This window comes from Azolla caroliniana, unplaced genomic scaffold (genome assembly GCF_043228905.1).
Source record: "Azolla caroliniana isolate FFs.n. ecotype wild unplaced genomic scaffold, voAzoCaro1.0.p SCAF_11, whole genome shotgun sequence".
NCBI classification, from domain to species: domain Eukaryota; kingdom Viridiplantae; phylum Streptophyta; class Polypodiopsida; order Salviniales; family Salviniaceae; genus Azolla; species Azolla caroliniana.
The window spans coordinates 16990841-17018261 of NW_028230446.1; the positions used below are offsets into that span (position 1 = coordinate 16990841).

The following is a 27421-nucleotide window of genomic DNA, read 5'->3' on the forward strand; positions in this document are numbered from 1 at the left end:
CGAGAGTTCACATCCCGGAGCTGATGGAGCTATTGAGGCAGAAAGTCGATATGGGCATCCTCGAACCGTTGAGTGCCCCGTACTCGAACCGGTGGTTTACCGTACCGAAGAAGAACGGGACGTTGCGCTTCATTCAAGACCTGCAACCGGTCAACAGAGTGACCATTCGGAATGCAGGAATTGGACCAACGATAGACGAGTTCGCGGAGGCCTTCGCCGGAAGGTCGATCTACTCGGTCGGTGATCTGTACTCGGGGTACGACCAGTTCCAACTAGCTGTAGAGAGTAGAGACATTACAACGATGCGGACTCCTCTCGGCCTAGTGCGGATGTGTACCCTGCCACAAGGAGGGACGAACTCGGTGGCCCACATGGTGAATGCGATGAACAAGGTGCTGAGGGATTGTATCCCGGACATCACCATGCCATTCTTGGACGACATCCCGATCAAGGGATGTCCGGTAGAGAAAAAGGACGAAACAATCGGACCGGACGGATGCCGGAAATTCGTGGCGACACACATTGACGACTGCGAGAGGGTGCTGTAGAGGCTAGACGGCGCGAGGCTCACCTTCTTCGAGGAGAAATCGGCCTTCGGGCAATCGGAGATCATGGTCGTCAGACATCTATGCGGACCGTATGGCCGGAAACCGTCTCTGGCTAAGGTGGAAGCCATCTCCGCTATGAAGCCCGACTATAACTCGGTCACAGAAGTACGGAGGTTCTTGGGAGCATGCGCGTTCTACCACATATGGATCCCGCATTACGCCCACGTTGCCGAACCGCTATACGGGTTGCTGAAAAAGGGGCGAAGATTCGAGTGGCGAGACGAGCATACGGAGTCGGTCTGGAAGATGAAGGAGGCTCTTGTTGCACCTTCGGCACTCCGGAAGGCTGTCTACGAGAAAGCCACTCCCATCTACATAACGGTAGATACAAGTCCGACCGGGATCGGATGGGTGGTCAACCAAGAAGATGAGGACGACATTCGGTTCCCAATCTGGTTCGGTGCGAAGGTCCTCAGCGAGCGGCAGCGAGGATACGCCCAGGTTAAACGCGAACTCTAGGGTATCATTTCGGCAGTGAAGGCCGATAAAGACTATCTGATCGGGACAGAGGTGATTATTGAGACGGACTACCTGCCGATTCTCGGCATGGTTTCCGGATGCGCAACCCCGGACCTGGTAATGCTCAGGTGGATAGCGTACATCAAGTCCTTGGATCCGGAAATACGACACATTTCCGGGAAAGACAACGCCATGGCCGACATGCTTTCGAGGGCGCGATTCGACGACGAGGGCGACATGGTTTCGGAGGACGAGGAAGTCGGCGTGGACTTCTTCAAGGCGGCTTACGTAACAACCGAGGGGGGGAGCACTCCGGCGCTTAACGGTTTAAAGGAGAGCAAGTACGACGGGGAGTGGCTGCAGATTGGGGGATTCTTGAGGACGATGACGCCGGACGCGTCATGGACAAAGGAAGAGGCCAACCGGATCCGGAAGAAAGCGTACCGATTCTTTCTCCGGGACAGATACTTGTGGAAGCACCCGAAGAAGAGAAACGACATCCCGCTCCGAGTAGTGGCGATGAAGGAGGAACAGGAGGAGTTACTGAAGGCCTACCACGACAGCCCCTGGGTTGGACACCGTGGAACGTGGGCCACGTTCGAGAAACTAAAGGGGAAGTACTGGTGGCCGGGACTGTACCGGGACGTGCATCGGATCGTGACGACTTGTGAGAGCTGTCAGATACACTCCATAGTCCGACATCGGGACGAGCTTCACCCTACATACCCTCCGGCCAACCACTTCAAATGGATGGTAGATTTGGTGACGATGCCGATGGGCGTAGGGCAGATGCGATATTTGGTGCTGGCCCGGGAGGACCTAACGAACCAGGTGGAAGGTCGAGCCCTGTAGAACAAAACAACCGCGGCCGTGTGTCGGTTCCTGATCGAGGACGTGATATGCCGGTACGGGTGCGTCGGAAAGATCGTGGCTGACCGCGGGGAGTTGGACGCCAAAGAGGCCGAGGAGCTGTTCGACCGGTTAGGGGTCAAGCTCTCGCTCACCACAACGTACAATCCGGAGGCGAACGGGAAGGTGGAGCACGGGCACGGACCGATCGTCAAAGCGCTAGTCCGGGCGTGCGAAGGACAGGTCGGGAACTGGCCACGACTATTACCCTATGCCTTGTGGGCGAACCGGACAACGCACAGTTCGGTAACCGGGTTCATGCCGTCAGAGCTCATGTTCGGACAGAAGCCGATCATGTCGATGGAACGAACGATCTCCTCTTGGGCGACAGTAGACTGGAGAGACGAGATGAGTCGGGATGAACTACTAGCGGCACGTATCCGGCAGCTCGAGCGGAGGCCAGAGGATGTGGAACAAGCGACGGAGAGACTTCGGACGGCGAGGATGAGGAACAAAGCCCGGTTCGACCGAACGCACCGGCTCCGACCAAAGAAAATCGAGGAAGGCGACTGGGTGGTAGTCTACGACAACAGCCTTGATAACCAGCACCGGACAACGCGGAAGTTTGCAAAGCGGTGGTTCGGGCCTTACGTGGTAATGAGCGCCAACGACAATGGGACGTATCACCTGGCGGAACTCGACGGTACGAGGATGGCGATACCGGTGGCGGGGAAGCGGATCAAAGCGTTCAAGAAGCGCCACAACGGCGAACCGGACCTAAGAGGCCTGGACAGCGACGACGAACAGTCTGAAACGGTTGACGAACCGATGGACGAAGAACCGGAACTCGGGCCGGTTTTCTCCAACCAGAACACAATTTTGGCGCATACCGGTGGATGCGCGGTGAGGTGGGGGCAGATGTCGTGGAGAAAACCGTCCCTTAGCGCAATCGGTGTATAGCGCGCGTGAACCGCCTCTTCACGCGTGCGCGCCCTTTAATGTATATAATAGGGAATTAAGTACATAGGCATATCCGGGGGTAGTTAGATTCGGTAGGTAGGAAGTAAATGAGGGAGACGGCTCCCTTCCTGAAGCTATAAAGGAGAGGGAGACGCGGGGAGAAAGGGATCGCGCATTAAGGAGGACGAAGTGCTGTCAGACCGTAACCGAACGCTTCTCCTCTGTTCGTTCTCCATCGCTCTTCTCTGCAGGGTTTCGAGAGGCTCGCGCAGCTTCGAGGAACGCCCGTGTGCTTCCGGCAACACCTCCACCCTTTTCTCCTTTCGTGCGTAGACGAACAAGCATCGGCATCTGTTCGCCGGCCTGTTTGGTTGTAACCGCTTGCGTGCTTTGTTGTGTATTTGATATTCGTTAATATACAAACACTTGTGTCTCCCTGTCTCTATGTCCATTCGCGTCTTCTGTGTTGACGGGCCGTGCCACCTGTGTTTCTTTGCTCATACGTGACCGGGCGTCTCTCTCTTTCCCTTTCCCCTTCTATCACCTGCTCTTCGGTTCAAGACCCCGGTGGTCCCGCCTCATTTCTCCACGCACGCGCGTAGCAACGCGACACCGTTTTCCATGAACCCTTTCTTGAATATCGGTAAATCATGGCAATGTGCAACAAAAAATTCTAACACCTTCTACAAAGTCCTATCTTTGGTCTTAGGATTACTGTACATCATTGTACATAAAAAATTGTAAGCTAATCGAAAAAAAAGGAGAATTCAACGAGTCTAGTCATGTATTCCTATCATGTTGGATGTAGGTGGTGATGTTAAGAGGACGTCAGCTAAGAACATGAGTTAAGATGGACGAGGCGGTTGCGGCATATAGGAATGGAGACGATTTTGGCGGTAATCTCTGAGATGGTTGATGCAGACAATGAAGCACATTTTTTAGTTTAGATAAGGATGAGTGATGATGTTGGCGTGGGTTGAAGCAAATTTTCATGAGGAGAGGTAGAGAGTACACTCATGTTGTTTTTGTAGGTACAAGATTTTGGTGATAATCAGCGATAGCGAGATGGTTGATGTGGACTTGAGGAAGTTGATTTTCTGTTTTTTTATCAGGATGAGTGATGATGTGTGTGTGTGGGGGAGTTGAAGCACATTATCATGAGGAGGTGAGGAAAAGTTTTTTTAACTCATTTGTTGTTGACAGTATAGGATTTTGGTGGTAATCGGCAAGATGGCGAGACTATTGATGTAAGACGATTTTTGTTGTAATCTCCGAGATGGTTGATGTGGACAATGAAACATATTTTTTAGTTTAGATAAGGATGAGTGATGATGTTGGTGGGGGTTGAAGCATATTTTCATGAGGAGAGGTAGAGCGTACACTCATGTTGTTTTTGTAGGTACAAGATTTTGGTGATAAATGGTGACAGCGAGATGGTTGATGTGGAGTTGAGGAATGATTTTCGGTTTTTTGATCAGGATAAGTGATGGTGGTTTGGGGTGAAGCATATTATCATGAGGAGGTGAGGAAAAGTTTTTTAGAGTCATTTGTTGTTGTTAGTACAGGATTTTGGTGGCACACTATCATAAGGAGGTGAGGAAAAGTTTTTTTAACTCATTTGTTGTTGACAATATAGGATTTTGGTGGTAATCGGCAAGATGGCGAGACTATTGATGTAAGACGATTTTTGTTGTAATCTCCGAGATGGTTGATGTGGACAATGAAACATATTTTTTAGTTTAGATAAGGATGAGTGATGATGTTGGTGGGGGTTGAAGCATATTTTCATGAGGAGAGGTAGAGCGTACACTCATGTTGTTTTTGTAGGTACAAGATTTTGGTGATAAATGGTGACAGCGAGATGGTTGATGTGGAGTTGAGGAATGATTTTCGGTTTTTTGATCAGGATAAGTGATGGTGGTTTGGGGTGAAGCATATTATCATGAGGAGGTGAGGAAAAGTTTTTTAGAGTCATTTGTTGTTGTTAGTACAGGATTTTGGTGGTAATCGGCGAGATGGCGAGATGATCGGTGAGATGGTTGATTTGGACTGAATGAAGCAGATTTTATGTTTCTCATAAGGATGAGTGATGATGGTGTTGGGGATTGACGCATATTTCCACGAGAAGAGGTAATTGTTTTTGGTGATAATCAGCGAGAGTATTTTCTCGATGGTCATGGAGATGAAGATGGTGAGTTTCAACATGGGAGACGATAGTTATGGACTAAGCAAGGCGGCCCACCGCGTTTTATTCCAAGGTGGATAATATGTTGAAGGAAAACAAAGGAAAATTGTTCTCATTAGGGAACTAGAGGACATGCTCACATCCGAACGGAGGATAAACTACTATGTTCATTACATGAATTTGAAGGTAATGGCAAGATGGTTGATGTGGAAAGATGAAGCATACTTCTTTAGTTTTTGATAAGGGTGAGTGTTGCATGCTCAAAGATGGGTAATTGGGACAAAGGTCAAGGAGATTGCTAAAGATGGGTACAAAAGAGATCGATCTCTTGGTAATGCTTTGACAGACATGTACACAAAATGTGCCTCACTTATGCTATCACGACTTGTATTGAGGATCTACAAAGTCGAGATGGGATATTTATGTAGGTGTCCTTCAAAAGTGAGATGTAGTGGCATGCAATATACTTATAATAGGGTATGTAGAGCATGGACCTACTTTGTGGATATCTTGAGTATGGTATGTTGGTATGGTTATGTTGAAGATCTTCAGTACATACATGCCAAACCAAATGCAAACAAAGGGTTGGAATTGTTTTGTATGTTGTACCTAATATGCCTTTTTAAAAACTAATGGAAGTATATTTTGTTTAAAAAAAAAAACAAAAACAAAAATTGTAAGCTTGTAGCCTTCTAGGTAGACAAGCTCAAGTTGTAGCCTTCGGGTGTTTTTCCTTAATACTAAAGAAAATCTTTGAAGGAAAAAAAAAAAGAATGACTTAGTTTTTTCTATCCTTAACAACACCATCCATAGCCAAATGGGTCTTCAAATGGGCTTCTCATGTGGTCTAGTTAAGTACATTCAATATGCTCAACACTTTTGAGTGATAACAACAAAATGGCATAACCCAATTTCGTTTGGGCCGATATATGCAAACCAATATCATGCACGCAATTGATGGATGACTTTTCTTGGATGGCGACTCTAGTATATTGTTAGGGAGCACATCCGATCTACTCTATGTGTCGAGTGATGGCTGGGCAGGATGACATATTCGACGCAAAAGTATAGTAACTGGACGATACATTGTCCAGAGGATGAGATGGACGGAGGGTCGATGGACAAACGGACAGACGTGACGGATGGTCAGTCGGATGGGAGTATGTGGAGTCTGGACAGGTGTCCGTGGGACGGGTGTATTTGGACAGATGGACGATGATCGGGTGGTCGAACAGATAGACACTCAGGTTGTCGGACATATGGCCGGATGGGCGGGCGGCCGAACAGATGGACAAAGTGGCTTCCATTTTCCTCATTCAATTCATTTAATTCAAATTTTACTCAAGCCTCTCAATTTTGTGAACCTCAGAAGAGAGAGAGAGAGAGAGAGAAGCACATGGCCACCATAGCTTCTTCTTCTCTTTCTCTTTCTCCTTCTCCTTCTTCTTCTCCTTCTCATCGCCATGCCTCCTTTCATCCCACAGAACGGAGGATTTCCTCTTCTTCTTCTTCTTCTTTTCAGTCACTCCTCCCCCTTCTTCATTCATCAACGCTCAGATCAAGTAAGCCTCCTAATTGCAACCACACCCATTTCATCGCCAGAGCTTCCGCCAAGAAGCAAGAACTTCCTTCCCTGACTGAACAGCTCTCCTCTAATCCCCACGACGAGATGAAATGGAAAGAAGCTCGGATCCCTCTGCTAAACCTAGGTCTGAGCGAATCCGACGCGGATCTGGCTATGGCGAAATCCTTTGGATGGGCTTCTTCTCCTTACTGGGGAGAAGAGAAGACGAAATCTATGCCTGATTCACATATAATTCAGAAAACTGTCTCTTTTCTGCAGAGTTTAGGTCTCTCTGATGAGGACTTGGTCGTGTTCCTGAAGAAGTTTCCTGAAGCTCTTGGCTGTAAAGTGGAGGATGAGATGGAGAAGAATGTAAAGATACTAGAGAAAGAATGGGGTATCTCTGGAAACACTCTGAAGAACCTGCTTCGAAGAAACCCTAAATCTTTGGGCTATAATGTGGATTGTAAAGGAGACTGTATAGCTCAGTGTACTCGATGTTGGGTCAGATTCTGAGGCATTCTTGATAACTGACAGTAATTCTTGTATTTTTTATGTCTTTTACAAAAGATTGTTTGGATATGGCAATCTGTATAGTAAAGGTAAAAGCTTGTAAGGTAATAGGTTGTGATATTTGGATATGGCAATCTGTATGTTAAAGACAAACTTGTAAGATAATAGGTTGTGATATTTTGATATGGGATTCTGTATAATAAGTATAGAAACTTGCAAGATAAGAGATTGTGATATTTGGACATGGCGATCTGTATGATACATTACATGAGATAACAGAGTGTTTTATTTGGATATGGCAATCTACATGATGGAAATCCATACGGTAAAGACAACAGTTTATAATGTAAGAGATCGTGATATCTGGATATGGCAATCAGTATTGTCAAGGGAGACTGTATAAGTCAGCCTAATCATGTTGGGGGAAGATTCTGAGGTTGGTCTTATAGATTTTTTCAATTTCTGTTGTCTTTTACAAAATATTTATTTGGAATATATTTATGGTATTCTGTGCATATAATGTATACATGGTGTTCGTTTACCAATTTATTCTTGTCTCTTTGGAAATTGAGAGAGGTTTTATCCATCAGACAGCCCATGTGGGTATATGGAAGAATCTATATAGTTAAGAGAAACAGCCAAATCTCGTGCATGAAAATTCTCTCCAATTTGGTAACTGTCACATGTTATCATATTGGATAAACTCTCTTTATGAGTCTCATCTTCATCTTCTTTTTTGAATTATCTTCTTTTCTAAGTCTGGCACAGCAGTGATATTTGCTCTTTGCAATTACATGGAGGGGTTTTCATCAACCCAGATGTAAATTTCTTGGGAATTACCATTAAAGAAGGTTAGACATTTTGAAGATTTGTTAGATGACTTTAGATCTTTAAGAGGAGAAGGTTCAGATTTTATGTCTCTGTAAATTTTGGAACTGTGGATACATCTCTACCTAGACATAGCAATAATCTTTGCAGGTTATTTCCACTTCAGCAATAAAATCCATTGAAAAATCTGATAAGATTCCACAAAGGGTGCAAGATTGGAGGATCAATCCACATGGAAAACATTATTAATTACTGGATGTGTTAAATTGATTTTGGAAACCCTTGGACATGGCAATAACACATAGTACAGAATTAAGCCAAGTTGCTGAAAGGAACTCTACAATTTCAGTACATGTTGTACTTTTAAATATATCAGAGGTAAATTATTACTATGTAGCTAGAGTCTAGGAATGTACTGTATAATATTAACAGCAAAAGAACCTGTATTGGCATAAACCAAATACTTTTTCTTTGACTAAACTGGAAGTGGTTAAATCTATCGCATACTATCTAAGCGCAAATCAATGGGTAATGATAAAAGAGAGTAAATTATTAAAGTAAGATATCTAGCAGCTGTTGCTTTAATGTTCGGATAGCGTCGTTCAAAGGCACCCCTATACCCTCATGTGAGATGCATTTAGTTTGGTCAGATCAAGAAGCCATATATAGTCGATGTCAAACGACGAGTTTGCGAAAATAAATGTTCATCAGCAAGCATTGGATTGGTTTCCCTCAAAACCCGATCTGTTGCATGTGGTTATCTAATTAATGAATGCTGTCCCTGGTCAATAATCTACAACTGCAACATTGGATATCCCACTTGATGTAACTAAATATTGACAAGGGAGACTTGCAGGATACGGGCAAACAGCACAGTGAATATTTTGTGGAAGATCAGATTTAGAGCATTCAATACTCTACAACTGATCCAAATCAATCTCATAGAATAATGAAACCAAAGGCATCGGCCAGATCATTCTACTTCATTTTGATTATCAATGACAATCACCCAATTTCACTCCTAACAATAAGGAGGCATTAACATTTCACTGGAAGTGTATCAAACTCTCCGGGCTAATTTCCATGCCGACAAGTGAATGTTGTATCTGTTTACCTCATGAAGAGAATACTCAAGATGCATTAGTCATTAATCAAATTTGACAAGTTGATTTTCTTCATCACGTTCTGGCTTTGTTAAAGTATTTGTTCCAAGATTTCTATTGCCATATATTTTACAACTTGTGAGAATCCTTTTGGAGAGATTGCTCAAGATGCATGCCTCATCAGTCAAATTCTACAAGTCGGGGAGACCAGTTGACTTTACTACACGTGAGAGCATATCAATCATCATCATGTTCCGGCTTCATTAAAGCATTGTGTTCCAAGATATGTATTGCCATATATCTTACAACTTGTGAGCAGGGACGTCCATATGATAAAGTCTGGAAATGAAGGCATTGTTTGTATAAGATCGTCAGCCTCCTTGAGGCAACCAGTGCGACCAAGAAGATCAATCATACAACTATATAACTCGAGAGTTAATGGTGAAGGTACATCATTTCCTGTTACACCTTCAAAGAAATTCAAGGCATCCTCGAGAATACCAGCATGTGTGCAAGCTGAGAGCATGTTGATAAAACTTGCACCCTCTGGCTTCTTATTATGGCCAGAGTTGTGCATATCTTTAAAGCATTGTTGAGCTAATTTAGAAGAGTTCCCATCACGAGATAATCCAGAAACTATAGAAGCCCACGAGATCACATCAACACCAGGAAGATTATCAAATACTTTTCGAGCATCAAGAAAGTTGCCACACTTTCCATAAACGTTAACAAGCGTGTTACCAATGGCCCTATCGGGTTTGAGCTCATTTCTCACTATCTGGTCATGTATAAATCTAATCAACCAAACCATTCCAGTACTGCCACATGCTTTTAGGATACTAATGTACAACACATTATTTGGTTTTGGACCGTCCTTTTGCATCATTTCGAAAAGCTTCAATGCATGCATACTCTCACCATTCGCAACATATCCTTCGATCATTGCACCCCATGACACCAAATCTTTTTTATGAAACAAATCAAAACTTTTCCTTGCATCAGTTAAAGAACCACACTTGGCATACATGTCTATTATAGAATTTCCGAGAACTACATCCATGTTGATTCCGGCTTGAATAATTGTATCACAGATCAATCTTCCCTGCCAGATATTCCTTCTGGTTCCACATGCTTGGAGTATATTCGAGCATACAACCTTATCTACCATAACACCTTCTTCTTGCATTTGTTTGAAGCACTGAAAGGCCTTGAAAGTATCACCGTGTGTCACATAACCTGCAATCATTGCACCCCATGATGTGGAATCTCGGTTAGATAGATTCATAAACACGACATTGGCATCTCTGAGGTGTCCATACTTGGCATACATATCAATAATACAAGAATCCACAACAACATTGAGTTCGTATCCACTTCTAATAGCATGATCATGAATCCACCTCCCTTGTTCTAAGGCATTTAGACTAGCACATGCTTTGAGGGTGCACGATAAAACATAGTCAGTTGGTTGAATTCCCCTCCTTTGCATCTCTTCAAAAAGCTTAAGAGCTGACAAACCATCTCCTTGATATACATATCCTGCCATCATTGCTCCCCACGAAACAACATCTAGTGAATTTTGAAATGTTTCAAACACATACTTGGCTGACTTAATGCTTCCACATTTTGCATAAAGGATGAGAAGAGAGCTTCCTGCTGCTTCATCTAGTTCAAACCCATGTTTAATGATATGATAGTGAATCAGCATGGCCTTATCCAAACACTCCACTCCCAAACCTTGGCATGCTTTCAAAAGATGCATAAATGTAGTTGATTTGCTTGGTAAGATGCCCTCTTCTTGCATTTCGTCATAGAGGTCCAAAGCCGAGATAAAATGCCCATGTTGAACATACAGATCAATAAGATAATCCCATGATGGAAAATCATGAGATGACCACATATGGAACACTCTATGTGCCTCATTTAAGGATCCCGCTTTGCAATAAATGTAAACCAGTGTATTGTACATACAAGGATTCAACTGAAGTTCAAGGGCATTTATTTGACATTCTAAGATCCTACCATGTTCTATATCTTCTAAAACATTGCACGCCTCTAGAAGGCACTCAAATATGATTGTATTTGGGATCAAACCACATATTTTCATGTTCTCAAAGAGCTGAAAAGCATTGAGACATTGTTGATGTATAATGTACCCATGCATCATCGTCCCCCAAGTCACAATATCTCGCATTTCCAAACGATCAAACGTTGCTCGTGCTTCATGGATGCTTTCACACTTTACATACATGTCCACAAGGGTGCTTCCAATGACAAAATCAGATTGAAGACCACTTCTTTCAATTTTATCATGTACAACTTTGCCATGGTTAAGATCTTTTATGCTACCACATGCTTTAAGAACAGATGAAAAGACAACTATGTTAGGTTTTAAGAAGTTGTGGCCTTGCATTTTATTAAAAAGCTCAAGAGCGATAATGCCATCTTCCTCTGCATATGCTGCAACCATGGTGCCCCATGTCACTACGTCTTGTTTTTCCATGTTATTAAAGACATTATTTGCTTCTCTCACGCTACCACATTTAGCATACATATCAACAAGGGTGCTTTCCATGACCATACTTTCCTTCAATCCACTTCTAATGATTAAATCATGCATGAATCTCCCTTGTTTCAACGCACGCACATTCACACATACTTTCAAAATGCAAGAGAATGTGACATTATCTGATTTAGCTCCTCTACTCTGCATCTCAATGAACAAATCCATAGCTTTCTCGTCTCCTCCGAGCCTCACGTGAGCTGAGATGATGATATTCCATGTGAACACAGATGGATATGGAACCATCCTGAAGGATTGGAGTGATTCAGACAAGCTTTTGCACAGCGCAAAGAGGTGGATGAGATGATCTGCTAAGATGCTATGTGTGTAGAGTCCATAACTCAACATGAGGAGATGAAGCCTCCTCCCTGCTTGGATGTCCTTCCTCTTCAATGCAACCTTCAACAGAGACAGACCAAAATCTTTTGAGAGAGAAACTCCATTAAACCTGGCATGTTTGGTGATTGACATAACTCTGCAGTGAGGATTGACATGACTAGAAAGCTTAGGATGCTCAAATGAGACTCTAATTGAAATTTCCATTGGCTAATAATAATAATAATTATGGGGAAGTCCCTTCATTCTTAGTGTCAAGTAAAGAGACCGAATGCCGGACTCTCGAGAGGTCTTGTCCGAGATTTGCCCGCCTTCTTGTAATTCAATTCTAATAACATGTCTCGAACCCTCCAACACTTGGACGAGGTAATGTGCTAGGTCACATAAGGCATTTTCCTAAAACTTGTGTATTAAGAAGGCCACATCGTAAGAATCCACCTCCAATGAAGGCCTTGTAGAAATCTCATTAGAGTCCAAGAGTTCCATCGACTTGATCGGTCTGAATCATCCCAAGGCATCTTCGATGCTTAGGATGGGTCTAACAAACCATACATCAGTTGATCCATTCACTCAAGGCGTGTTCTCAACATGTAACTAAGTGGCTAAGGCATGTGCGAAGAAATAATAAGAGACCTAACATGTGGTATTATGGTTACGCATTGAATCGTTCACCCCTAGATAACTCTTCTTCTCTCGTTTGTATGACTCACACCAACACCTTACCTTGTAAGGTCAATTGTTGCCTAATCTTTCAGCATTTCAAGGAAGTTGCAACGAAACCTATCAATTTGACGAACTTTCACCATTGCTCTTGAAAATCCAAAGTTTTTGACACCACTCCTGTAAAAGTGGCTAGTCACATAGCCAATATTGGTCATCAATTATAGCACATGAATGTGAGATGGAGCTACACACTAACATTTTCTTGCACTTTTTAAGCCTTTTATACTTCTTCTAGAAGAATCTTTAACCATGACATAGCCATTGTTTGTCGTTGAAAGATGTTTAATGACTCATATTCAATTAACACCAATTAATCTAATTGCAAATGCTTTCCTCTGTCACTTTTGAAGGTACGTCACAATAATTGTTCCATTCTCTTGCACTTCACGTTTCTTCTAGTCAAACCCAATTTTTGCAACACCTCCTCATGGACATCTCTTTGAAGACTCATCTTTTACATGTGAGATGATGGATGAGTTTCACCTCCATTATCACTGCCAACAAAGACACAAAATTAAAAAGTTAATGTTCAAATAATATATTAAACGACATGTTATAATTAAATGATGCTCAAGGATTAATATACAATAAGAAGAGGCACGCCTAAGGCAACTTCAAAAACCAAATGAGAACATGACTTAGGTTTATGTATAATAGGAGAGAACGAAGAGGGTTCCAAGGAATGGTTAGATTGTTGTCTCATAAATAATGTTTAACGCAAATTAATTATTTCAACTCTATCCATTTCATGTATAAATACACAATTGGCGATAATTTAACTTCCTCAAATTGTTATCTTCTTCAAAGGTAACAACCTATAAGTAGGCATTCTAATCCCCTCATAGTGCACATGTGGACTCTATCCATTTCATGTATAAATACACAATTGGTGATAATTTAACTTCCTAAAATCGTTATCTTCTTCAAAGGTCACTACCTATAAGTTGGCGTCCTAATCCTCTCATACTGCACATGTGGATAGCCTCTAAAAAGGGTCGATTGTTATTGAAATTTAGGCATGGGATCACAGGTGATGGTAATTGTTTGTATGCACCATACCTTTTTGTGTAAATACTAATCATTGAGCAAAATGAAACTTAATTTTAAAGAGCACGAGCATATAATCATCCTCTTTGAAGCAAGAATTGGACACAAATGACACTAATGCATGACCTTGAAGGAACCAAACTGAGTGGTGAGTGGCAAAAAAAGTTGCTACTGTGTGGAATGTGTAGTTTTGTACAAGCTTAAGTGGGACCAAATAATCTAGCTCAAACAAGTCTAGCATATACTGAGAAATGGGATTCACAGTTTTTGTACACTTTCATAATTCAATGCAACAAAGGTAGATTAGTATTCTGAATGGAAGTTTCTCGGGCCAATATGTATGTAGAGGTGTTTGTCACCGAAAGTCAATAAGAGCCCAAAGGTTTTCCGCAAGGCCTGAGCCCAATCAACATGTCCTTCAATGACGAAATAGTAAGAAAATGATGCTACAGGGTGTCCAAGAGAGCTTGGTGAAGTAGGGAATGCTTACCAAATAATGAGTTGACCAACTTGTAAGTTGTAACCCCCCCCCCCCCTCTCTATTTTCTCGTAACCAATGAGTTGTTGTGCAACAACCTTGTAACTCTCTAGGTGGGTCCGGCATTCCATCCCGCAAAAAATACCTCAGCAACAACTCTCGGCCAGGCCAGTAAATGGTCACCATTAGAGAGGTCCACCTTGGACAAACTTTGGGTACAAATGTTGTTATTACAAAGGATCCCTCCCCCTAAAGTTCTGAGCTATACATAAAACCCATCCATACCTACACTTTTCTGGCAGTTTAAAAATCCAAAGGGTCTCAAGGCCAAAATCAATTGGTTTTTTTTTCCGGGGGGGGGGGCGGATGCCGGAAATCTATGGACATTATTTCTGACAAATTTTCCTATGGACATTATGTATTCTTGACAAACTTTTTCCGGTTGATTTGAGAGTAAGTACTGTAGTGACAAAAAGTGATCATTTCATCATCACCTCCGTCGGATCTGTCTATCTAAAATCAGATTAATATTATTTTGAACGTGCACAGACATTCTTTGATCTTTATCTCTCTCTCCCTGCATTCCGGCTATGGCGTTGGTGAAGGAATCAAAGCAGCACATCTCTCCCACTCTCCCTCGCCTTCTTCTTATTCTCCATTCTCTCTCTCATCCTTCTAGTCTAGTACACACAAGAAGAAGAAGCAGCCATGGCAGCAGCAACCTCTCTTCTACCAGGCTCCTACTTCTTCTTCATCGCCACCATTACTCTTCTTTCTTTTCCTGTCGCCATAGCTTCTTCTTCGTCGCCGCCGGCCCCTCCTTCTCCAATTCACTCTGACTCAATCCTCTTAGCTTTCCTCGAATCTCCCTTCTCAGAGCTCGCCGAGCTCTCAGAAGAAGCTTCCTTCTTGCAAACCCTTGAGCAGATATTAGTCGCAGCCTCATCATCATCATCATCATCATCCGATTCATCTTATTCCGCTGCTTCCTCTAGTAACTCCATTACTATCTTTGCCCCCCACAATTCTTTCTTTGACCACCCCGGGATTGATCCAGACTTCCGCCAATTCCTGCTGGAGCCACGAAACCTCGGATCGCTAAAGAATCTCCTCAGCTTTCATGTCCTTCCCCATGACAGGATCACGTCTTCGCGATGGGCCTGCCAGTCCTTCCAAACGCTCTCAGAAGACGACGCGCGGCTCCATCTCTCCTTCGCAGACAGAAGGAGGTGCCACAGCAACGACAACAACTACAACATAATGGAGCAGCAAGAAAATGTGAAGCAGCATTCAGATTGGGGGAGGAGGATGATGGCTGGGTGGAGCTCTGTGATCTCTCCTGATGCAGAGATTCGCAGGGACGGTGTGATCCACGGGATCGATCGCCTCCTAATCCCCACGTCTGTGCAGGGGGCGTTCAATGAATGGAAAGGAAGGAGGCCCAGGCCAAGGATCCCTGCAGCGATCCTACCTGAAGGATCCCCAACCCTGCCACAAATCCAGAAGAGGAGCAGCAGCCTGAATCAACCCAGCAAGAAGAACAGAAAAGAGACTCGGCTCTTATACAAATCTACCCTCTCCAATTCAGCAGGGAAAATAGGATCATATGCAGCACCATCAGGATCCGGATTGGAACCTTCCGGTTATTACGCGCCGCAATCCGGTCCCGCGCCGCCATTCGGTTCCCCGGCGCCATCCGGTCCCGAGCCGCCATTCGGCTCCCCGACTCCATCCAGCCCCGAGCCGCCATTCGGTTCCCCGTCGCCATACGCTCATTTCATATCGTCCTCCCCGGCCCCGTCCCCCGGCCCCGCCTCGGCCTCCCCCTTGGACGGCCAATCCTCCATCTCCGACTTCATCTCCACCCTCACCTCCTTCGGCGGGTACCGCGAGATCGCGGACCTCCTCGTGAACCTCACCTCCCTCGCCCCCGACCTCGCGACCCTCGTCGACGAGGGCTACCGCATCACCGTCCTCGCCCCGCACGACGACGCCATGGCCCAACTCACCCCCCATGACCTCTCCGCCCCTAACGCCCCCGACCTCCTCCTGTTCTATCACATCATCCCCGAGTACCAGACGGAGGAGTCCTTGTACAATGCCGTGCAGCGCTTCGGCCGCGTCTCGTACCCGACACTTCGGAATCCTCATCGACTCATCGCTCACGAGGAAGACGGCACCGTCGTGTTCGGGGACGGAAACCACAAGGCCCATCTCATTGACAACGACATCTTCGCCGATGGTCGCATATCCGTCCAAGGAGTGGACAAAGTGCTCTCGCCTCCTGGTGTTGGTCACAGGAGTCTCATTGCATACGACGATGATGACGACAACAACACCACCTGACAATCCCCTCTCACTAATAACAATCAAGGTTGGTAAATGCTCTAACAAGTCTTAGACTCTTTTCTTTTGGGGCACTTTTGTTTCACATATATAACTCATTAGGACTCTTGGCATTAGAATGAGCTTCTCTAGGCAAGCCACCCAAGTTGAGTCGCTTACATAATTTTATAATGTTGAAATAGTGCATGGCAACATGAGGATAGGAAATATATAAATAATCACATGTGTCCCTTACATCATTTTATTTGAGAGAAAATAAAAATACCCCAATACCTGTAACGTTTTGTATGTACACCAAAGTACCTCTAAATTTACAAAAAATATCAAAATACATTTGTATAGTTTGCATAGTTCTAGCCTCTAGGAGTAATTTTGTCGTTTTTGTAAACATAAGGGTATTTTGGTAGTTATGCAACATGTTTAAGCTATTTTCCTTTGAAGTCATCTCTGTTTGTAATGTATCTCTTGCCATTTTACACAATCGTGGACTTGGTTTTGCAGGTTGGATTCATTATATTCTTTCTTCACCTCCTCTGGTATTGCTCAATCTCTACATGCGAGTAATTATATTTAGATAAACATTTGGTTATTTGTATTGTAAGAAAATAATATGTTAGTACACAATCATTTTGGCACATATTGGAGTGTTTTTGTGCATGTGCAAGTTTTTTTCCATTACTTGCAAACGTTCTATAGCCATTGGGAAGATGGGCCATCAAGAATTCTAGCATTTGTCCTATTGTGAGTCCCCCCCCCCTCCACCGGTTTTTTCATTTTTCTTCTCTTGGAAGAATTGTAGGTAAAAAAGAGTTCATCCTTCTTTACTTCTATTGATTTTGTGGAAAGGACATCTAAAACTTTAAATAGAAAAGTATAAATGAACAAGGACACGTGTTCCATTTACGACTTCCCGTCCTTGTGCAATGTTGTCATCATTGAGACGCAATCTTCCAATGTAGGATTCGCGGCCATCCACGCACCCAAGGCCTCTAAATATGTCAAATGACATGTAATTATTGAAAAACTTTTACTCGTCAACATGGACATAAGAAAAATACGCTCCTTTTTTGTACGGAAGTAACTTTGTAAAATGTCCCTCAAAAGCATAACAATACACGCTAAAACTTTTTAAGGGTAATGATACATGCATAGTTATGTAATGAGTTATCAATGACAACATAGACTAAAATGAAGGTTGTAACTAGTTGACATCATGATTTTGACATAATTTGTAGCATATAAAAAACATACATGATATTAGAGAAGAGCATATGTCTTGAGCACTTTATTCTTTCGTTAGACTTGAGTAGTAACTTCTATGTTTTAAGTTCTAAATCAATGGGAAAAGGTGGAAGGACCAATATATGAACAAGCAAAAGTTTGAGAGCGACCGATTCCGATTTATGAAACGAGGCCTAGGCCATGGCAAGGATCAAACTTGGGGTTTGTCAACTTTCCATGGAGATAGAGAGATGGAGGAAGATATCAAATCAATTCCAAAACATAAATGAAAATGGGAAAACAAGAACAAGCACAGGAAACATGGTAATGAATAAGGAAACATAGAAGGATCAAGAAATACATCAAAAAACAAATATATATATATATATATATAGAGAGAGAGAGAGAGAGAGAGAAGACCAAATTGATTAGAATGGGCATGAAATGATGCTTTTCATCTTCAATCTAATTGAATGCCCTGATTATGATTGATTATAGTCTAAGATGCATGTTTGTTCATCACACCAAAACACTTAATGACATTTAGGTTTTCTAAAAGGGCATAGACATATTAGGGATAAGTTATAGCTTTCCTCAATATGATGTTCAACACAAATTCGGATGACGGATCACAAGAGCTTGATTAGACATTGGTTGACAATAGTTTTGCCAAAATATCTACAAATGATGATACCCATTAGATTATTACTAGGAGACATGTCGATGGAAAAAATAGTTATAAAAGTGTGAGGATTCCGAGAGCCTATATTGTTGGCATTGCGTGATTGAGGTAGATTGGTAATCTCAATTAATATTGAGACAAGGTATCCATTTGGAGGATTATGGTTGGGGTCTTGGCTTTGGGCGATGCCTTACGCCAAAGAGAATTTGTTAATGGAATGTGTTTCTTTTGCTCCGTGAAAGTCGAGAAAGTAGGCATCGTGTTGTTTCCTGTCCGACATCAAGAATGATTTAGAAGGTAATCAATGTAGTGAGTGGAGATAGTAGGCATCATGTTGATTTAGAAGGTAATCAATGCAGTGTGGATGTCTCTAACTGGAGAAGTAAGATATCAACGCAATTGGTTTTTGCACTAGGAGTATAAGAAACGTGTTTACTTTTGATTCACATGTTGGAGAGAACAAATATGTTGTAACGTTAAAAGGATTCGTTTTGTGATAATCTTCATAGTTGGAAAAGTTGAGGAAACTATGACATGTCGGTGACCAATTTTGTAGAGATAATGTGGACCAAATGCTATGAAAGCCTGTAAAGATATGAAGAGTATAAGAAATTGGATCATTATCAACAATATAATGTTGCTCAATGATTATATGTTGTGGCATACGCATACAAATATCACCTTTCTATAATATAAGGTAATTTGTGTAGTTAACATCACTATTTTTTCGCGATGGATTACGTGTGGAGCTTATGGCTAATGTTTACATTTGTTTTTTAATTATACAAGCTATGAGAAACATATACATGACACTTTTTTGTATAACACTATGTGGATTTAGGAAAATGTCCTATATTTCGTGCTTATAAGTTATGTACAATTAATTGAATTTTTAAAATTCCAATGGAGGGGCCAATTAGAAATTTCCCATTCTAATGAGACAAAAATGCTTTCAAGATACACGTCCCCATGAAACTGTAGATTGCACGTCAAATTCTAAGATTGTTTGGCATACTTCTTCATGAGGAAATTGCTTTTGCATTCTAAACCGATGACCATGCAAGTCAAAGACTGGAACTTTTGAATTTTGAATTTTGAATTTGATAGACCTCCTTGAATAAGTCATCATCTCAATACAATGATTAGACCACTTTAATGGGAATCATAAGTTTTCTGGCTTATTATAAGATAGAGAAATTTAAAGTTAACTGAGAAGTAAGGATTTGTAACTAAATCAGATCATTTTCTATACCATAAACTTCATCACTACATGAAATTTTACTTTGTTGAGTTGCGCGGTGAGAATCCCACATATCTGCTCATTGAGCCCCAATGATTACAATGACATTCTATCTCCATCACTATATGGTTGTACCTCGTCGATGAAGCTCATTTCTCTGTTAATAGCAATGTCCTTTCTCAAACACTATGAGGAACTCGTGTTTATAATTTCCACAACCACAATTTTATATTGTGCATTGTGTATCTTTTCCATTATGCATCCAATACTACTTTGTGACATTTCTTGCTCTAGACATTCACTTCTCTTACGTGAGAGCACAACAATGTTACAGGAGATTACAATTTCCACAACCACAATTTTACATGTTCATAATCTCCTATAATAGTGTGCAATGTTTTTGTAAATATGACTTTGTCTCATTACATTGAATGTGTATGTGTTTCATGTGCATAAGCTCATATGTATGTGTATCTTCTCAACTTCCTTACATGTACTTGCATAGGTGTGGATATATGTACATATGCATACTCATTCCTTTGGGACTCGTAACATAATTTTTGTATTCAACCATTATCCAACGGCTCAGAAACACTCCAACGGAGCTTCCATGGAATTCCATCGTACGAATAACTCTTAACTGATTTCTACTGCTACATTGCTTGGGAATAAATGTTAATTGAAATAACAATTCATTGGAATTCACTGCTTATTCCCACTTATATTGTGTCATACATCTAATATCTGGAAATATTCCTGTATGTTAATAGGTCAATTACATTAATACCTCTGGTGAAACATGGTTCCTGATATGAACATTTATTTGAGAACATTGAACTAGGATAGTTCATAATAACCTGGCTAATTATGTTCAATGATGAATATCATGTTATTTAAATTCATACAATTTCTCATCATTTGGTTCATTACTACCCTCTACAGAACCCGGAGTAGCACCATAACCCGGCTTTTGGTTCACATAACTAGCCGAAAGCTCATGTGCCAACAGCAATCAAATTTTCAATGCCCCCAAAGCCTATGATTCCAAAGAATAGGACACCTCAAGTATGTTAGGGTGAATAATATACACTCAGACTTGTTACCCATGTTTCTCATATTGTTACTGCCACCAGAAATTTGGAAATGTCATGTAAGCAGTGACACAGGGCTGAGCAGAATGGCAAACGTGTGCTGAAATGAGTGGACCCCAGTTTTCCATGACAAATATGCTTTACCGGAGGTTTCTCAAAAGCTTATGGGCAAAACATTGCCTAAATTTAGCATCATCTTTGTATCTACAAAGAAAAAAAGAAATGGTGATCAATATGTAAGATTATGTGAATTGACACTAGTCAAAAGAAGTTGTATTGTCGTGCACATAATGATGGGGGCATAGGCCTGTTGAAATACTAAATTTAACACGGCATTTAAATAGCTGCAAGGATAAGAATTGGTGCAGCCAAGCGTACGCGTTATAGATTTGAGAAAAAATCGCAAAGTCAAAATATTCACAGTTAATCATCAATGCTCAGAGAAAGAAACGTTTGCCCCCTTTCATTGCATGTGCTTTTATGACACTCGGTGAATCATGTTATTATACTTCCAAAAAGACATGGCATATAATTACACAGCAGCCCTTCTTCGAAAGTAACCATGTGTTGGTCGCCATACAAGTGAAGTAAATAGACGGGTAGTTACTTCCACCTCAAGGTATATATGTATATATTTTTATGTGTACAGAGAGAGAGATATACCACCATCAAAGCCATTTCCATTGAAGTGATGGGAAGGTGAAGAATCTCCACATGCCCTAAAAGAATTCGGCGATTGTGCTCGTTCATGAGGGGAAAGTGGCGATTGCGGGATGCTCATGTCAGAAGCAAATGCATTTGCGACAAATGGATGTTGTAATAGCTCAGCGGCAGTTGGCCGATCTCGAGGATCCAATTTCAAACAACTGCAAATGAAATCCTTTCCTTCGGGACTAAGATGTTCAGGCATCGGAGGTACTTCACCATTTTTTACCTTGAAGACAAACCCCATCTGTGGAAGGCATTAAAAAAAACCAGTTTTTAGATATAACTAATTCTCAGCAAATGTGAAGCAGACAAGAAATAATATCAGCAACTAACATCATTACGGAAAAAAAGAAGCAAGAGAAAGCTAATAAGTGATAAGAAAACGTGAAATGAAAAACCAAGAGGAATGATAGCATCAGAGATTATGTTCGTTCCATATAGCAAGCAGTCAGAGATAGGTTCGTGAAAAAAAGCCAGAAATCAAAAGGCACTAAAGACAAAAAGCAACAAGCAAAATCTCTAAGAAAATGAAATATTTTCCCTCAGGCATCATCGGTCGTTCGCCATTTTTCACCTTGAAGATAAAGCCCACTGTGAGAGGCACCAAGGAAAATGCTACTTTTTTAGCTATACACAATTTCCGGAAAATATGATGCAAAAAAACAGCACAAAAAGTGTGAAACAAATTAGAGGAGAAAAAACTCAAAACTTAACATCTTTGCGGAAAAAAAGAAGCAAGAGAAAGTTAAATGTCATAAGAATGTGAAATCAAAAAGTGAAGAGAAAAAATCTGGATATTGAAAGGACTGCGGTGGAAAAGAAACAAGAAAAATCTCATAAGAAAATAGCATGGCATGAAGCTGAAAAAAACATCATTATATCATTCAGTTTATCAACCCATACCCCTTCCAAATTACTCCAAGGAGGTTTTCCATCAGCCATCTCAAATACAGTACAGCCCAGACTCCATATATCAGCAGGAAAGCTGTATGCATTTCGATTTGCTGTCATTACCTGCAATTTATCAGGAAACGATTTTTAGCACTATGCATGCTGAAATAAACATAAACACGAAGAGGCTATGTTGCCATTCCAAAAACTCTCACACACCTCTGGTGCCATATACAACGGTGACCCTTTAACTGAGGAGGTTAAAGTATCGCCTATCTGAGACCCAAATAAAAAGAAAGTTTAGCAAGAGATTGATCTTCATCTTTTTTCCCACCAAAAAGAACAAGCAAGTATATAAATTACCTGCTTTGCTATACCAAAATCAGAGAGCTTAACCCGACCATTTACATCAACCAGGATATTTGAACACTTGATATCCCTGTTTTAAAACAGAAAAAAAAACGCTCCGTTAAGGAGAAATAAACTAAATCATAAATACATTATCTCAAATATCATGATAACGAAAACTTCATCTCACCTGTGGATAGTAGCCTTTGCATGTAAGTAGTCAAGTCCACATAATATTTGCCATGTGTATCTCCTTATCGTCTTATCTTCGAATCGGTTGTACTTTTTCAAATTAGTATCCAATGATCCCATCCTGACCAGTTCTAGAAAAATACATAAATGCCCATCTTCCTGCTTGAGAACCACATAGGAACACACAAAAGTACTTTTACTCGTGCTAAGCAGGTGATATTTACATAGAAAAGGATCAAGAAAATTGATGGTACTCACAATAGAACTACCATAATAGCGAACGATGTTCGGATGCTCAAGCTTGCTAAGAACATCCACTTCCTGTCAACAGAGAGGTGCAACAATTAAAGATAACATTGAAACTGTGTACGAAATCCATAATTCGAATAGAAATGAACTACACGTTATGAACATAGCACAGGAAATGATCGTGTGGGGAGGAAACTCAAGCTTTCCATGTGTGTTCTATTAAGTAGTGATATTTACTAGGTTAATTATCTGACTCTAATCCTATCAAAAGTAATGATTACCTGGGTGGTGAGAAAGACCCTAGCCTTGTAAATACTTACCACTAGTTAATAATTTTTATTAGGTTAAATTTGAAGCAAACGAAATTCCAATCATAACACTACCTGCTGGATTTCGGGTGATGTATCCTCATTTCTGCTCACCTTGACAGCAAAAAAACTCCCATCATCCCTGTTCAATAGAATCGTCATTGTTTTAAACATATAAAAATATCATCACATAATATATATATATATATGAATTATTAATACAAAGGTGACAATAAGGAATATATAGATATTTAATTGTCATCATTTCGGTATATTTAAATTCATCACCGCATTATATAAGGCTACTTGCAGATCTAAACAAGATTGTAGTCATTTTTTATTTATGCATATATACGGTGGTTGGAATACTTAAACATATTATGACATGATTTGAAATACTTAAATATATTAAATATAGCTGAAAACAAAACCAGGCAAAAGACTAATACAGATTTGATACTTCCATAGAAAATGATACACACGCAATGTACATAAACACATGTATATGTAATATGTGTACGTTGGTACAGGCACACATAATAGTAAAGACAAGGATAAGAGGTTACTTACAGATTCAATCCTTCATAAACTGTGCCGAAGCTTCCATGCCCTAGTATTTTCCCCATCTTCCATTGCTCAGGAACAAGGGATTTAGGGCCCATCCATGACTGAAAAGAAGGATCTTTTCTTGGCGAATAAAATAAAGAGGAAGAAGAAAGGTTGAACCTTGGTATTATTGGAGGGGCAGAATGTGTTCGGCTGTTGATATGCATCGGTGCCCATTGTGAAAGACATGCAGAATTCTTCTCTTTATGGTTTATCTTCACGCTATTGTTACTACAATGATGCATAGATTTTAATGGTGACATAATGGGAGGTTGTGGCAGAGGATGAGCCATGGCTGGAGCAATTTTCGCATCCTCTCGCGACAAGACTCGTTTTGGATAACTCTGAGCAATTGTCATATCATCTTTCAATGTGATTCTTTGTTTCGAGTCACTCTTTTGAACAAGTGCCATATCATCTCCTGATATTATTGTGTTCCCATCACTCTTGCGTGCCGGACGGTAGTACCGGGGTAGGGGCAACGGGAACATATTTGCATGATTGGAACTAGCAGCTTTTTCTTTACTAAGATAATGATCAATATCTCCATTATAGTTTATGCCGCTATGATTATCATGTTGTTGAGGTTTTCCACCAACTAGCTTTTTATTCTGGTCTATTTCGTGCTTACCACTTTCTTCAAGATATGAATATGCCAATTGCTGCTGATCCGTATTGCATTGATGCATAGAATGAGATGGTGAAGATGACCACCTACTAGATTTTTCTTGCTCTAGTGATGGTCTAGGGTTAGGATTTTGGGTTGGAAAACGAGTAAGTTGATAAATTGGAGACAATGGAGGATGAAAAGGGGATACCTGTGGTGAATTTCCTTCTTCACTTTCTTCTCCTTCTTCTTCTTCTTCTTCTTCTTCTTCTTCTTGGATGGATCTCTCTTCTGCATATCCATCGATATCATCGAAATCATCACCATGGTTGTTGAATGGTCTGTCTAGCAATTCATTGATCTGTAGATAATCTTGTTGACTCACGGGTCCTAGGCGTTCCATGACCTTAGCTCGGCTATGGAAGTAAGATGGACCTTGATATATTCCATCAGAAGCAGGATGCACACAGTGCTGCTGGGATGGATTCTTCTTCTTATGTTTCAGATTGTTCTTACTGTCAAAAAGTCTGAAGAAGAGCATGATCGAGGAGAAGCCCTAGTTAACAAAAGCACTGGTGGAGTCGGGTATAGAGCTAGGGCTTGATTTTTCTAATTGGTGACACAGGATGAGAGTTTAGGGTTAGGGTTAGTATTAAACTTTCTCCCTGGTGTACACGAAGAGGTTTCAGGGATTATTAATGATGATACATACATACAAGGAGAAATTTTTTTTAGTGGCTGAGCAAAAGTTTTCGTCACTGATGATACAGGAAGAGACTTTAGGGTTAGGGCTAGAGAGAGAGAGAGAGAGAGAGAGAGAGAGATGGTTAAGCGGAAACTTGAAAAAAGGAGTAGAGTTTCTTGAAAGAATGACAGAAGACGGAAGGGGTTTCAAGGTTAGGGCTAGTGGATTTCTTTCCAAAGAATACACACGAAAAAGGGGGGATAATATTAGGGTTAGGGTCTTTGCTTTGAGATACAGAGGATTTCTTCCCTTTGTGGTGACAGGCAGGGCGAGATTGAAGTTGGGGAAGGGGAAGGGGAAGGGGAAGGGGTTAGGGTTAGGGTTAGGGCTCTGGTTAGGGTTAGGGTTAGGGTTAGGGTTAGGGCTCTGGTTAGGGTTAGGGTTAGGGGATTCTTCCTTTTAGGAGAGAGGGGGGGGATTTAGGGTTAGGGAGAGGCATGGGGATATGTAGGGAGGGGGCGGGGCGTAAGACACAGGGAGAGAGAGAGAGAGAGTGAGTGAGTGATCTCTATGCGTGTGTCTCTTCGTGAAAAGCAGAGAGTGAGTTGAGTATGTATGTATGTATGTATGTATGTATGTATGTATGTATGGTTATGGTATGGTTATGGTATGGTATGGTATGGCATGGTAATGGTATGTAGCAGAGAAACCGTGTTTTTGTTGTCTCTGTACCAACTACACATACATAACAACATAAGACGACTGAACCAAAAGAAAAGAAAAGAAAAGAAAAGAAAAGAAAAGGGGCTTCTCTTCCTCCGCCGCCGCCGGCAAAACAGAGTACAAAAAAGGGCGGAGGCCGATCCCATCCTGTGCCACCCGACCGACCGCGAATCCCCCTGCCTGCCTCTTTCCGGGCGGGTGGCCGGCCATCCCCGCCTCGCCCGGCCATATAAGCAAACAATACACACACACACACACACAAAACTCGCTCGCTCGCTCGCCCCCCCCCCCCCCCCTTCCCGATCAACCTCTCGCGTATTTGTGATCTACTGCCAGGTCGAATCTTTCGCTATCGGCGCCCAAAAACAAAACAAAAACACACAAAAGGTTATTGTCCCCACCCGCTATTCTCGTCTATCTATCACCGATGGTCCCTGATTATGGAGTGTAAACAAACGGGGGGATATGTAGATGCATATTGATTTATGATCACCAAGAATGTGATCGTAATATTTACGATGTATGCGAATCCTAGTTCTCACCGTCCCGGATGACCAAACAATATATGTATGTCTAGGTGACACTAGAGTCTTTTATTTTAGCATAGAATTTTGTACAATTGCCAATGCCAATGCTTCACTATTACATTTCAATTCAAACTTCATACGTATGGAATGCATAGCTCTTATTACGTATGCATCTAATGAGAGTCCCTGCTACCATACATTCTAGCCAGCTTGATATTCATTTGATGTATATGTTGATAGAGTGACATATGAATGTTGCAATTCACACATCTCTACGATTGTTCATATCCCTCTCTACTCTCTATTTCACTTTCGACTCGCATGCTTCACCCTCCCTCTATGCCATTCGCTAAAATAATGATTCACATGCTTGATTTTAGAAAAAAATTGTGACGAGGAATGTGAGTTGAAGGTGAACTACAAAGAGCATTTTAACAATCACCATGGATTGTCACTAAATTAAATTAATGAGACTACCAATTTTAACAAGGGTAAATTTGATGAAATCAATAGTAACATGCATAATATTGATATTACCCTCGTAGGGAGATATATTTAATATAATGTGGAAAGTTGGTGATGCATCAATGTTATAAAGAAAACATTATTCACCAAGGATCTAGTGTATTGTATCCCATCTTCCAGAATCCAAACCATATCTTCGTGCTTTGCATCAGTTTGAAACACAATAGTCCTTATGTGTCATTTGAACTCATTTACTTAATTTTTGTGCAAGTTTAGGAAGTCGATATCGACATGCTCACAAGCTCGTCGGGAAGTG

General features: G+C 41.5%; 3 protein-coding genes and 1 pseudogene across 5 annotated transcripts; 2 read left to right on the forward strand and 2 right to left on the reverse strand.

Annotated features, from left to right (window-relative positions):
• The first annotated feature begins 6437 nt into the window (after nt 1-6437).
• Nucleotides 6438-7213, forward strand: LOC147858130 (Mitochondrial transcription termination factor family protein). Its single transcript, XM_087326941.1, has one exon. The coding sequence runs from the start codon at nt 6458-6460 to the stop codon at nt 7139-7141; it is 684 nt and encodes a 227-aa protein (XP_087183067.1). The 5' UTR covers nt 6438-6457; the 3' UTR covers nt 7142-7213.
• Nucleotides 7214-8826: 1613 nt separating this feature from the next.
• Nucleotides 8827-12152, reverse strand: LOC147858131 (pentatricopeptide repeat-containing protein At2g39620-like). Its single transcript, XM_087326940.1, has one exon. The coding sequence runs from the start codon at nt 12101-12103 to the stop codon at nt 9317-9319; it is 2787 nt and encodes a 928-aa protein (XP_087183066.1). The 5' UTR covers nt 12104-12152; the 3' UTR covers nt 8827-9316.
• A 2766-nt stretch (nt 12153-14918) lies between these two features.
• Nucleotides 14919-17473, forward strand: LOC147858132 (fasciclin-like arabinogalactan protein 17 pseudogene; annotated as a pseudogene). Its single transcript, XR_015530421.1, has 2 exons — nt 14919-16590; nt 17064-17473. The product of XR_015530421.1 is annotated as a fasciclin-like arabinogalactan protein 17 pseudogene (transcript).
• Nucleotides 17474-20495: 3022 nt separating this feature from the next.
• On the reverse strand, nt 20496-25718 carry LOC147858133 (uncharacterized). Of its 2 annotated transcripts, none has more exons than XM_087326901.1 (9): nt 24063-25718; nt 23568-23634; nt 23194-23256; nt 22934-23097; nt 22759-22834; nt 22615-22671; nt 22408-22518; nt 21460-21748; nt 20496-21000 (listed from the first exon to the last, which is right to left on the reverse strand). In XM_087326901.1, the coding sequence occupies exons 1-9, from the start codon at nt 25244-25246 to the stop codon at nt 20951-20953; spliced, it is 2061 nt and encodes a 686-aa protein (XP_087183027.1). In that variant the 5' UTR covers nt 25247-25718; the 3' UTR covers nt 20496-20950. The 2 variants fall into 2 exon arrangements, with proteins under 2 accessions (XP_087183027.1, XP_087183028.1); XM_087326902.1 differs by having other exon boundaries at nt 22934-23094; nt 24063-25716.
• Nucleotides 25719-27421: the final 1703 nt, after the last annotated feature.

Excerpts from the sequence above, each read along its gene's own strand:
- LOC147858133 (XM_087326901.1), bottom strand. The coding sequence starts at position 25,246 with ATGCTCTTCTTCAGACTTTTTGACAGTAAGAACAATCTGAAACATAAG. Across the intron at positions 22,672-22,758 it reads ATTTTGGTATAGCAAAGCAG|ATAGGCGATACTTTAACCTC; the intron begins GTAATTTATATA and ends TTTGGGTCTCAG. Across the intron at positions 22,519-22,614 it reads CGTTGTATATGGCACCAGAG|GTAATGACAGCAAATCGAAA; the intron begins GTGTGTGAGAGT and ends GATAAATTGCAG.
- LOC147858131 (XM_087326940.1), bottom strand. The coding sequence starts at position 12,103 with ATGTCAATCACCAAACATGCCAGGTTTAATGGAGTTTCTCTCTCAAAA.
- LOC147858130 (XM_087326941.1), top strand. The coding sequence starts at position 6,458 with ATGGCCACCATAGCTTCTTCTTCTCTTTCTCTTTCTCCTTCTCCTTCT.